The sequence below is a fragment of the Quercus lobata genome, chromosome 7, assembly GCF_001633185.2.
Source record: "Quercus lobata isolate SW786 chromosome 7, ValleyOak3.0 Primary Assembly, whole genome shotgun sequence".
Lineage (NCBI taxonomy): Eukaryota > Viridiplantae > Streptophyta > Magnoliopsida > Fagales > Fagaceae > Quercus > Quercus lobata.
In genome coordinates this window covers 9,561,812-9,575,588 of record NC_044910.1, presented here as the reverse complement: position 1 = coordinate 9,575,588, position 13,777 = coordinate 9,561,812, and the positions used below count along the sequence as shown (strand labels likewise).

Sequence of the window (13,777 nt, the reverse complement as noted above, 5' to 3'; positions counted from 1 at the left end):
TTTTCACTTTCTTCAAATAGAGTTTCCAAAAAAAAATGAAGGCTCAATTAAGTTGTCTTCTTTGTTTGATACATAATTGGTTATCAGGGAGACGGTGAAATAGGAACTCACACATAAATACAGGGAGATACAGAAGGCTAGCTTGATACACCTCTTAGCTCTTTGTGCAATGTAGTCTCTATAGAATGAAAATGCCGCAACACTTATTGCAAGAGTAAGGAGACTGATGATTCAAGACAAAACTACCAGGATGTCACAGCCCCTGTAGATGAAATTTAATAAAGTAAATGAGAAATGAAACTAAGTCATCAAATAGTTGAATTTAAGCTTGTGTTGTGTATCCAAGAGTTAAGCCCTTTTAGATATATACCACTGTAAATTTCTTTAAGACCCTTTTTTTTTTTTTTTTTTTTTCATGTGTGTTAAAACTACTTAGAATTCTCAAAAAAAAAAAAAAAAAAAAAAAAAAAAAAAAAAAAAAAACAACAACAACAACAACAACAACAACGACAACAACACAAACAGTACAATTCCAGCACTCATGTAGAACATATACCTTTTATTTTGCATTGGAAAAGGTGCAGCATTGAACCTGTGAAAACTACATTACCTTGAAAGAACACCAATGTCTATAATACAAAAACTGACCACGGGAAAACTACAATATAGACTACGCATCCATGTTCTTTATGGTAACGATTGGTTTCCGCATCTATTTATCAAAGCTTATATTCGGCACACAAACTTAGATGGCTGAATATGGACTTCATAGGGTCATTATGATTGGAGAGAATGGCAGAGAAGAGTTAAGCAAATGACACCACCTTTAAGAAAACCATGATACAAATACAGGTAGTACAAGTGCTTGTCTTGCATACTGTTGCATTATTGAGTAATTAAGGAACTGCATATTAGACTATTAGTAAGTATCTGCGGATGTTGCAACAATAATTGTCACATAATAGGGCCCTGTGCTGCGACTGCAGGTAGCTCAAGAAAAGCACTGCTTAGACCTGTCATGACTGATTGGAAAAGATGAATATCAATGATACATTCAACAGTTTGCAAATAAATCAAATTTCTAGTTTTTACTAATTTCCAAACCCAGATGCTATCAAGGTAGGACCAATGAATCACCCAAATGCATCTCAAACAAATATCAAATATTATTTATTTTGGAGACATCTTGTTGATTAACATGGTTGTCACTAGGACAAAAACGAAATATGATTATGCTTGATAAGCAACAAGCACTTGACAATGACATTGCCATGTCAAATAATGTGGATGGAAATCCCAAGACAATAGTCATAAGTTGAATAAATATTAGCCATAAGCTCCTAAGGAACCCTCTCCCTTCTAGTTGGATAAATTTAGTCTTCAATTTCATAGAAATACTATAAGAGTAATGATACAAATGTGTCAACTTTTAAAACATAAAACAAAAAATAATAGCAATTAGGAAATTTAATTATCATGATGTTGATGTGGTTCCAATCACATTAATTGCTACCTTGGTTTGCAAACTTTTTATTAGTAAAATTGGTGGCACTTATAGCATTTTCCATACTTTAATTTCAAAAATTGTAGTAAAGGACAACATAATATAGCTTGCAAAAGAGGACAATTCTTCAGCAGCTTTCAAATGACACCATAATAGATTACCACTACAAGAGGTTCGTTAGTTAGTATAAGCAGCCTGTCTTTTTTTTTTTTTTTTCCTTTTTTTTTTTTTGATAGGCATATAAGCAGCCATGCTTGAGGTAAAAAAGGTCTATCTAATTCTTAATCCACCAAAAACAAATTAAGCAAACTAAAATACTAAATCCTTCAATCCGGCAAGAATGTTACAAAGGAGACAATGCATCAGTATCTTAACCATTGAAACTGAGCCAAAAAACATTGACTCAATCACTTGCATTTGCAAATTTCATATGTGCTAATGGATCAAAAATTAGAACTGCTTATCAAATGACTAATAAGGTCTAAATAGATATTTGAATTGCTGCACATTTTCTCTGCACAAAGCCACAAACCATCAACCATCATTGGATAGTGAGCAAATTAAACAAAGCATCTACTTTCTTTAATTAATAGATCTAATAATGTCAAAAACATGAAAATGTATGTATACATGCGTTTGATCGTAGTGTTCTGGAGAAAATTTGACTTGCACTTCTGCTGTATACAAAATTAAAGAGAATTCAAGCATATAAATTGTCTCTGTCAATAAAAAAATGCATAAGCAATTAAATGTGTGAGCAAAAATTAAAAGCCTGCTATTTAAAATATTAATTTGACTTATTTCTTATGACCAATGAATCAACTTTATGCATCCCGTACAGATTGCAGAAGTTCATTCTCATTTTTAGTCCAAGACTCAACAAAATCATACTCCCTAATGTTAATTTATCAAATCACTGAAGACAAATGAAGCTAGCAATTCCTTGAACACTGCAAGTCTCTCATCATATTGGTGCAGCCCTTCTCCTGGGCTATTTTTTTCTCACAAAACTAATTAGGCAATATGCACCGTTTTGGCTCACCAAAATTCCATTGAACCAAAACACTTTTCCTGGGCTCTACACTCTGTTTAATATATGTAATAGATAGACTGATGAAATTTTGAGATGCAAGCTGAAAATAGAGGCTGCAACTTGAGCAACCTGGGCTGGTTTACACACACATATATACTATTTTTATTGATCAGTATACACACGTACATATACTTCATAATATCTCAAGATGCCAAGCTCAATTTTAGAGGCTGCAACTTGGGCAACCTGAGCTTGTTGGAGGTAAACAAGAGCATGTAAGTCTCATCCCTAACCAGCACAGCTCAATATGTGAAATTTTTAGCCCTCACCCAACCCAACCTAGGCTGAAATTAGTTGCCTTGTTGTGACTGAATTGACTCAAGGTGGGTCAAGTTATGCTTCTCTTAATAGTAGTAGTAGTAGTTGGAGATAACAATAGCTTTTTTCTGTCTATTTACAACAGCCAACTTTCAAGCAAGATTAGCATACCTTATGCTTAAAAAGCATGCATGATTTATTGTGTGTATACAAGTGTGTAGATTCACGTGTACTATACAAATTATAAAGAAATCTCTAGAGAAATAATTTGCATGAGTATTGTATCTGCAAGAGCTAGTATCAGTCTTGTCCCTATATCAAAGATAGTTGGAACCAATACACCTAGAGTGTCTAGGGCATATATGCTAGGTTGATGTGCAATCTGCAGCTTAACAAACAACGTTTTTAAGCATACATAGATGTTGAAAAAAAAAAAAAAGCATTTAGTGGTAGGACAACAAAAAGAAGAAAAATCGATTTAAAAAGAAAAGGAGACAGCCAAAATCTTGATGATTTTCCCTGACATCCAAAACAAGTCTATAAACCAGGCTTATGCAATCAATTCATTATTAAAAACTTTAATAATTAAACTTGAGACCTAATTCCAAAAGTTTATTCTTCTATTCATATAAATCTACAGATGCTTGCCATCTTAAAAAGAGAATGGAATTATAAATTGATAGATAAATCAATAAGAAAGGAAAAAATATGGAAGGGGGCTGGGGACAATCAATTGAGCTTGCACAACAAATTCATAGTTTATAGAAAATATTATTTTGTTGCCTAGAAATCAAAGCATGATATCCAACAAGGTGAGTTGACAAAAATCAAAATCAAGGGTACCACCAAGTACCAATAATTTACAAGTAAAACCAATTTCAATTATAAACTTGATAACCAGTCCAATATTCATTATGACAGGACAAGTGAAACAAGGTTATCTGGGCTAAAAACATATAATTTTCACTGTGACATTGCCATGTGTTAGAATGACCACAAAAATCTACTAGGATTACTACATTACTTTCATGTGTACCACAATAGAAGAAAAAAAGAACATAATGATGGCTTCATTGATTTAATATTACAATAAGGAAAAGCAAAATAAAACATAAAATAGAGCATCATTTACTTCATTGGTTTATCTTCAGTTTTGGATGACATTTATTTGTGATCAAGTAAAACCAGGCTTTCCATAAGATCAGTTGTGTAGGCCATCCAGTTAGGACTTGAAATTCCAATATTGTTCTCATATAGACTTTCAGGGTCATACGAAACCGTCCTTCCCGGAGGCATCATAATTAGAAGTTGACCACTTTCAGTGCAGCCAAAGAAATTCTTAATCCTCTTGAGTCCTACAGTTTTTTTTGTCCAAGACTCAACCACACCATACTGTCCCATCACCCATATGTCGCATTTATCTAAAACATCGCCATCTTCATAATCAAATACAGGAGGACCAAAAACAATTAGAGCCAATGATCCCTTGAACACCACAAGTTTGTGAACTGCCTGATAGTCAAAAATAAATCTATCTAAGTAATTCTCTGGCAGTCTTATCTCTCGGAATATTTCATCATTGACATCAAAGGACAAAATGAAATTGTTAGTGTTGTTTTCACCCCAAGTATATGCCATAAAATGTAGAGCTCCATTAAAAAATAAAAAGGGTTCATATTGTATTTCTAAAATAGATCCAAGATTGGGTATCGACTCCACCGAAAATTCAATCCTTCTCCACAAACCCGCACTCAATGCGTAAACCTTGGCCTCAAACCGCGGACCTTTGTTATTGCAAAAAATTGAATTTAGGACAATTTTGAGAATCTTGAAGTCATTGTTTTGACAATGATAGGCAAGTCCAAGACTGTAGCCATTGCGACCATCGGCAATCGTAAGCATCTTAAACTTTTGAATACTTGGGTTCCATAAATATATTAAAGTATCACGACTTCCAAAAATCAAGAACATGCCATTACAATAGTCAACCATATCTACAGGAAAAGGGATTTGAAACCTACAAACCTCAGTCAATGTCAATGTCAATGTGGGATCGTCATTGCAAGCAGCCGTATACAGTTGTTTGTCATGGGTATACAGAAGAAAACCATTATGATTGTCATTGGATGATAATGATTTGGCTTTGTTGTTGAGGTTCAAGTGTTTGGTAATGAAAAGGGGGTCGGTGATTGTAGAGTACCAAGATTTAGAAACGCACCTGAATCTGATTAAGGATTTCACTGGCAGCCGAGTCAGGATGTCGATCACGACGTCGTGTGGGAGACGCTCCGATGACAAATTCCTGAGCTTAGACATCATTGAGAATTCGGTTCGGCCGGTATTTTAGTGTTTGGCCAACCGAAACCGACCGAAATAATTGGGAATCAGTCGGTTTCGATCGGTTTTTGGTTTTTGGGCCGGTTGGAGAGAGAGAGAGAGAGAGCTGGCGAACGAAGCGATAGAGACAGAGAAACTGAGAAAGAAAAGGGAAGAATCATACCGTCACCGTGAGAATAGAATCATCGATGATCAGGCCGGCGTGTGGAGGCCAGCGGCAAGGGCAGATTCGGCGTGAGTGAGAGTTTAAATGTGGAGGCTGTCTGCGTCTGAGAATGAGAGTGAAGAGTAAGAGTAAAATGTGTGGGTGTATGGTAAATTAATGAATGGAGATAACGTTTTTTTTTTTTTTTTTGGAGAAACTATGGAGATAACGTTGAGTATACAAATATGAATGAAGTCTTATAGTGTATTAAATACCAGTAATGATAAGAAAAGTCAGTAGTTTTTTTTTTTTTTTAGGTAAAATTTTATTTTAACCTAATTTAAATGTGTGTCTTTACTCTTTCCTTTAACCTAATTTACTTTAGCCTAAATTTTTTATTTCTATTTGAGATAAAAATAAAAAATAAATTTGAATGCACACAACTAAACTAAAACTAGATACTTTTGAATGGACATATATATGGGGCAAAATTAGCTTCTGCCCTTTTCGGGCAAACTAAGTAGCATTCTACGCCATTTTTCAAACTAATTAGGAAAATGCCTTTATTTTGAAACTCAACTTTTTTAAAATCGAGTTAAGCCCTATAGTGACATTTTTAAGGACCTATAGTGACGTTTTTAAGAATCTATAGTGGCATTTTGTAACTCGAACTCCATGAAATCAAGTTATAGGCAAAAAAAACTTGAGTTCATGGAGTTCGAGTTACAAAACGCCACTATAGGTCCTGAAAACGTCACTATAGGCTCCTTAAAATGTCACTATAGGGCTCCAGAAATTTTTTTTTTTTTTTTTAAACTCGATTTTGAGAAAATCGAGTTTCAAAAGAGAGACATTTTCTTAATTAATTTGAAAAAAATGGTAGAATGCTACTTAGTTTGCCCGAAAAGGACAAAGGCCAATAGTGACTGAAGCTTCAGAGGAAGAGAACAACTGGGCTCCTAAGCGCCTATGTGAACCGGTCAATTTGGGTCCTGCTAATGCTGTTTAATCTTGTCTGCACTTTTGGTGCTTGTTGGGACCTTGGGTTTATCTTGCGTTTGTTTGTTTTGTCTTCTTGAAAAGGGAGTTCAATAGGATAGTTTTTTTTTAAGTTCTTAGCTAGCTGGTATGTATAAGTTGTGTTTTAAGTTGTTTAGGTTTGTTGATCCTGCGCCCAGCAGCTTAGTTTCTTTGGGGCCGTTTTTCCTTTTGTCTTTCCTGTTGTATTCCAATTTCTTGAAGCAATGAATCTTTGTTCCCTTTCAAAAAAAAAAAAAAAAAAAAAGTTCTCGGCGCTAAACATAAGTTTTCCCAAGTGAATAAAATAAACGTAATATCGAAAAAAAAAATTTGTTTTTTCAGAATCATTAAAAAATCCATGAATCCAAAGAGCGTGATGATTATCATCAATAATAAATTCAATTTAAACATAAAATATCAACCGAAAAGAAATTGCATGCATATACATTGAAATTCACTTAAATTAATAAATATAGTAACATATACAACAATCGATCGGAAGCTGCATCCGAAATTTCTTAGTCTTTATTAATCCCAGCTGAACCACAATCCCTCTGGACCTCCATTTAAACTTAATACTTATTTATATGTTTTACAAAGTTAATTTCTTCTTATGAAATTTAAAAATAAAAAACAAAATTGGATTGCAAGAAGCAGAACAGCAACGAGAAATCGTATTACAGGGTAATATGAATGCTGAAGTAATATGCAGTTGTTTTGAAGATTAGTAGTTTTATTTATTTATTATATATAAATTTGATGAAATTTCAACTTATAATATTTGTTTCATGATAATTGCTCTTTAGGGTCAGATCAAGATATTAATTGATTTTTTTTTGGTAAGCAAGGTTGAAACCCTAAATTTCTTATTTGATGACAAGTGATTTTACCAATCTATATATATAATTAAAGCTAAAACTGAGAGAAAAATCAACTAGATTCTAAATTGGATTTTAATTGTTGTCTAATTTTTTGTCACGTGTCCTATGTAAGTTTTTTTTTTTTTTTAATTTTTTTAATTTTTGTTCTAAATGAGTTAATATTGTGCAAAATACGAAGAATTTAATATAATAAACCAACAAAACCCAATAAATAATATAAAGCGTAAATTCATGTGTATATATATAAAAAAAAAAAAAAAAACTAAAAAAAAAATGAAAGAGAGAGAAAGCGAGATTAAAACTCATCTATAACTTAAAAAATATGTAACTCTTACCTATATATAATTTGAATTCATATATATGTGTAATTGTTTTTAATTGCTATAAATGGCAGATCTATTGTTGAAAAAAAAAAAAATTCAACATGACAAATGATAAAAAAAATTATTTTTTTCAACATAACAAATGATTAAGAATGTAGTATAAGCTAGGATGCGGTTACATTCACATGAAGAAATAATTACATTAAGAGCTTTGAACACTTATTTGAAAAAATAAAATAAATTAATAAATAAAAAAGTCCCATAAGCTTTGCTAATCCCCCACTTTTAATTTGAATACTTTGCTTTAAACTAAGGGATGGAAGTGCTCCCCTCGGGCATAGTCATTGAGGAAGACTCAGTACTTTTCTGCTTTGAACCCAGCGAAGGAGATGCATGCTGTTTCTTTGAAGGAGGAATATAGCCGCGCGGATTAGGCGAAGATATAACGTGAGGAGCCCTGAGCAGTCGGCGTAGCAAAGGAGAGGCATCACTGTGATCATCAGTGTCGACAGATGAGGCCATTTGGGTGTTCATTGGAGAAGGAATATCACCGGTTGTTGCCGGAATATTGGGCACATTTGGAGGAGCCTCACCTTGCTTTACTGCTCCAAACAACTTTTCTTGTCCTTTTGGGATTGACCTGGCAGCCTCCATTGAAGGCATGCACATGAGATAAAGCGCCAGAAATGCTGCGACTTTGAGAACCATATTTCGACGTTTAGTAATTTTCTGTACGTATGTAGAGAGAATTTGTGATTGATGTCTGGTGTTAACATCATGTGTACGGTGTCAAATATATATATTAGGGAGAAAGGGGTTAAGAGAACCGAAACGCGGACCGTGCAAGAGGGTGTGGAGGTTTGAGAGATACTGAGAAACTTCGTCTCAACAGAATCATCATGAAAGTTACTCTGAAACAACTCTGAAGTGAAGGTGCCATATATATGCAATTTGAACTCAAATTATCAGGGATGTGTATATGATGTGAATGGCTGGCTATAGAACAAAGTGTCAACTGTTGCAACAGAGTCAAAATTTGTGGCAAAAACATACTAACATAATGCTGTGCAAGGTGCAATGCAAAAGTGCTTAACCCAAGTGGACGGAAATTTCAGTTGCAAAGATGATCTTTGCTTGTCTGTATTTTGTTTTTGTTTTTATGAGGTAGCGGGAACGTATGGTTCAAGCTAGTTTCTTTGTCGGCAAGTATTTAAATTTCAAATTTCAAGTTATTACCTTCCTAGTAATAGAATTCGAAATTACATGGTAATTAAGGTTGCTCTCCATTTTAACATTAAAAATTTATTTCTTTAATTTAAAACAACAAATATAATATAATAATTATATTCAATGACAGATTCAGGATTTTAAGCTAGTGGAGGGCGAAAAAAAAAAAAAAAAAAAAAACTCTAAATAGGTATCATATAGTATTAAAAAAATTATAAAATACTCAAAATCATTGTTTTTAAATAATTAAAATGTAATCATTTACCAACAACGACAAATAAAAACAAAATAATGTTTTTTTTTAATATTAGGTTGCTAGAAGTTTTTTTTTTTTTTTTTTTGGGTTGAAGTTAGAGCATTTAGTAGTGGTTGTGTTAAAAATTTTAACTTTCAGCATCTCAAAAAGTTATTTTATCTATTTTACCACCTCACTTTACAATATATCTAATATCAAATGTTCGATTTTTTTTTTTATCATTTCTTTTAAAATAATATAAACAACTCATTAAAATAATAAAGGAAGCGAGAAAATTTGAGTTTTCAATTGAAAAAAGAGATATAATCTTAATAAAATATTGTATTTTATTTTTAATAACTTGCTACAGTCAACTGGTATTTATACCAGTTTACTATAATTGCAAAAAATTTAGCTTTAACTTCTCCAATAACACATGATTTTTTGTTTCTTTGGTGCAAAAATAGTTTTTTTTTTTTTTTTTTTTTTGCTAAATTACGATCACTATTGTGAATATTTTTATTGTTTTTGTTATGTTTTTGGGTTGGCTAGTTGCTATTTAGATGATGCTAGTTAGACTTATTAAGGAGAATGAGAGCCTAAAGTTTTGGAAGGAGGGCCAACTACAAAAATGAAATACATTATAACTACATAAATAAAAAATAAAAAATGGACCAGGGGGCCAGGCCCCCTTGGTCCCCCCCCACTTGGATACATCCCTGATTACATTATTTAAAATTTTAAATATTTTTAATCTATAATTATTTAATCTAATTCATAAAATGGATATATTTAAAAGTTATATTTTTTAATAATAATTTGTGGGTAAAGTTACCAAAAAAATGGTAGAGTATAGACTCCTAAATTCAGGTTATTTGTCATTTAAGCATGTTCATATATATTGAGCTTGTAGAAAGGTGGCTATACATACCCAAAAATCTCCTTAATGGGCTGGACTAATGTTTGGGCTCACAATTTATTTGTAAGATGGGTTTTGAATTTCTTACTAAGGGTAGTTCTTTACCAGGTATATTAACTGCGCCCTCTAACCCTCATGAATTTCTCTCCTCACCCCTTCAAACTCCTCTCTCTCTCTCTCTCTCTCTCTCTCTCTCTCTCTCTCTATTTTTGCTTTGGATCAACTAACCCTTCTCTCTACTCACTCCTCCTATTTATAGCTTAAGGTTAGTGGGGTGTTCATGATTGCATCCTGGCCTCACTCATGTGGATGGGCCCGATTTAATCAGTCCTGCCAAGGAATATGCTTCATTGGAAACATGGTAATGGTGTTGGAATTGGTTCCAGTCTCTAAAAGATTGATCGGCAGTGATACTCCCCAAGGCAATACCGAGCTGCTGAGATCATGGGTTGTTCCGAGTAAATGTATCCTTGATTAGGTCATACTTGATTGGTATAGGCTTGTTTATAATGCATCCAAAATGAAATGGGCTTACCATTGGACTTAGGCTCGATGATGTTCCTAGAGATTGTTGACAAAAAACTAAAAGAAAAATAAGACATATATTAATAAAAGAATATTCAGTAAATATATATACTAAAATAAATATAAACTCTTACTTCCATGAAATGTACACTAATATACTCAGCAGCTTCTCTCCCTATATGTTCAAGTTATTTGACACATATATAACAATATTGGTGCCGTAAGATTACTACTTTCATCATTTTTATGAAGATAACAAGGTATGAATGAAAATTAATGGAAACTTTTTCAAAGACTTTTAATATACTGTATCGATCATTTTAATCTTCCTTTTTTGATCAATAAAATGGTATCTGTGGGGTACAAGAATTTAAAAAGGTATTTGCCCCACGTATCATACCCATGGCTAAGGAGGCCACCATCGTGCCAAGGAGGTCACATGATCGGACAATAAGGCCACGTCAGTGGCACATTACCAGAGGAGGTCATACTGTAGAGAAAGAGTTTCAGGAAGGAGGTTAGCCCTGACATGACTTAAGAGATGGTAGCTGCCACCATATTTAATGCATCCCACCAAACCTCCTGGCTGCATTTATGTGGAGAAAATCTCTGAATAGTGCTATCTTGGTTGCCTTAACTCACAGGAGGCTTGGGATGGTGTTTGATGGGACAAGCACTCAAATAGTAGCCTGGGCAACCAACAAATGGAGGGCCAAAATCATCTAAAGAGAGCTGTATAACGTAAGAGACCCTCCAGGGAGAGGGGATCAGAAAATCTGTAAAGAATACACTGTAGCAACAAGAACTGAAATTATATCCAAATTCAAAAGAACCAAATTCGAGAATCATTCTCATCGGACTTCACTGAGGAAGGATTTCCTTACTTTAAACTTATTTTTCTTTGCTGTCTTAATATCTTTGATCCATTGTGTGCGTTGCTTGATCTATTGAGGCCTAGTTTTTAAGCCCACTCTCTACAAATTCATTGTGTATGGCTCTTTGGGCCTTAACCAATTCATCATTTGGGCTTAGGAACCAAAACCATGCCCTTACAATTGGCGCTATTTGTGGGAATTGCTTGAGCTTTAATGAGATTAACATCCAACCATGGTAAGATCGGGGCAAGACTAGGAAGAGTCTATTGGTTCCCAACGTCAGGATTAGTTCCTCAACCTGGAGCGGAGGAGGGACTGCGAGGTTAGTATGCACACCACGCATACTAGTAGAAGCCAGTCTTAAGGCAGGAGTTACATCTCCCAGGAGGAGAATACCAGAAGCATGCAGTTGGAGATTGATCGTCTTCACATGAGGCTACGCTGTGAGCGGCAGAGAAGAACTCCCTCAGTTTTTGACCCTTCTTCTGATGATGATGGAGATGGTAGCTACAGGCCCAGGTCTAGGACTTCGCCCAATGAGTCTTTTTCGTATGATGATAACCGTCATTACAAGTAGAGGAGTAAAAGCCCATCTCACAAAGGTCTGGGTAATGATGCTATAAGCAGGGCTCTTAACCAGATCTCTAAATCATTTTTTATGCATAGAATTGAAGGGGTAAAGTTTCCTCGGTGGTTTACTCTGCCAACATTCACCGTATATAATGGCAGAACGAACCCTGTGGAGCACGTCAGCCACTTCAACCAGAGAATGGTTGTTCAATCCTGGAATGAAACCTTGATGTGCAAAGTGATCCCATCTAGTTTGGGGCCCGGGCAATGAGATGGTTCGACGGCCTGAGAGAAGGCTCTATTAGCTCCTTTAAGGAGTTTACTAGGGCCTTTGGGGCTTGTTTCGTGACTTGCAGTAGGGTTCCTCGGCCATTGGATTCCCTGCTGTCTATGACCATGTGAGAGGGGGAGACCTTAAAAACATATTCTAACAGGTACTGAGAGATGTTCAATGAGATAGATGAGAACTTTGATGACGTGGTTATAAGGACCTTCAAGGTCGGCTTGCCCACCGAGCATGATCTGAGAAAGTCTTTGACCAAGAAACCAATTAGAAGTGTACGTCAGCTCATGGACCGCATTGATGAGTATAAAAGGGTCGAGAAGGACCAGCAACAAGGAAAGGGAAAGGCTAAAGTGGTCCCTCAGGATAGGAGGGATTTCAGGTCTGATAGGTACAACAACAACCAACCTCGGAGAGATTTCACAAGGCAATCTGGATCTTCTACTACTCAAGTAATCAGTACCGTGTTCCGAGAGCCAGTGCACCGAATCCTGAAGAAAATTAAGAATGAGCCATACTTTCAATGGCCAAACAAGATGGGAGGGGACCCCATGCAGCGCAACCAATGTATTCACTGCCAATACCATTAAGAGCAGAGGCACACTACTGAAGATTGCAGGACTTTGTGGAGCCACCTGGAGCAATTAGTTAAGGTGGGAAAGTTGAAGCAATTCCTGTATCAACCCAACAGACAGGGTAGTCAGGCAGGGTCAGGGGCTCAGAGAGATGCTTCCGCAAGGCCACCTTTAGGTACAATCAGCGTCATTCTTACTGCTCCGAGAAGGATTGGTTCTCAGCCATCCAGGGTGATGTCTGTAACTCGGCCATTTGCAAATGACTCATACCCTAATCCAAAGAGGAATAAAGCAGAAGTCCAGCCAGCTTTGAGCTTTTCAAATGAGAGCATGATCAGAACCTTGCAACCACATGATGATGCCCTAGTGGTCACCCTTAGAATAGGTAGGTACAATGTGAAGAGAGTGTTGGTGGATCAAGGCAGCGACGCAGAGATCATGTACCCTAACCTATATAAAGAATTGAAGCTGAGGTCCAAGGACCTGACCTGCTATGATTCCTCTTTAATAGGGTTTGACAGGAAGGTTGTCTTTCCAAAAGGCCAAATCCAACTACTCGTTCAGACGGGGACGGAGGTCATGAAGGTGAACTTCATCGTGGCGGATGCCTATTCCCCCTACACTGCTATTGTGGCAAGGCATTGGCTCCATGCTATGGGGGCCATGCCTTACACCCTGCACTTGAAGGTGAAGTACCCATTTGGGGATCAGGTAGAGTAATAGGCCAAAAACGAATTGATCCCTTGTGATAAATTAATTGATTAATTAGTCAAGTTTATTAATTAATTAAATTAACATGCAATGGTAGCACAAACAAATTACCAAATAACTAAATGCAGCAAAAAATAAATTTCACACGGTTATTTGTTTACAAATGGGGAAAACCTAATGGCAAAAACCTCACCGGGTGATTTTCAGGTCACCACTCCCGAAATTTCACTATTATCACAACAAGCAGTTACAAATAAATGAATCCCAGTACCTTATACCAACCTACAGTTGAACCC

At 35.5% G+C, this 13,777-nt stretch overlaps 2 protein-coding genes across 2 annotated transcripts; one reads left to right on the top strand and one right to left on the bottom strand.

The window, feature by feature from the left end:
• Positions 1–2,024: 2,024 nt before the first annotated feature.
• On the bottom strand, positions 2,025–5,518 carry LOC115952270 (F-box/kelch-repeat protein At3g23880-like). Its single transcript, XM_031069359.1, has one exon. The coding sequence runs from the start codon at positions 5,172–5,174 to the stop codon at positions 4,020–4,022; it is 1,155 nt and encodes a 384-aa protein (XP_030925219.1). The 5' UTR covers positions 5,175–5,518; the 3' UTR covers positions 2,025–4,019.
• A 6,838-nt stretch (positions 5,519–12,356) lies between these two features.
• Positions 12,357–13,490, top strand: LOC115951538. The gene is made up of 2 exons (XM_031068720.1): positions 12,357–12,647; positions 12,792–13,490. Exons 1-2 carry the CDS (start codon positions 12,357–12,359, stop codon positions 13,488–13,490), a joined length of 990 nt encoding a protein of 329 aa, XP_030924580.1.
• Positions 13,491–13,777: the final 287 nt, after the last annotated feature.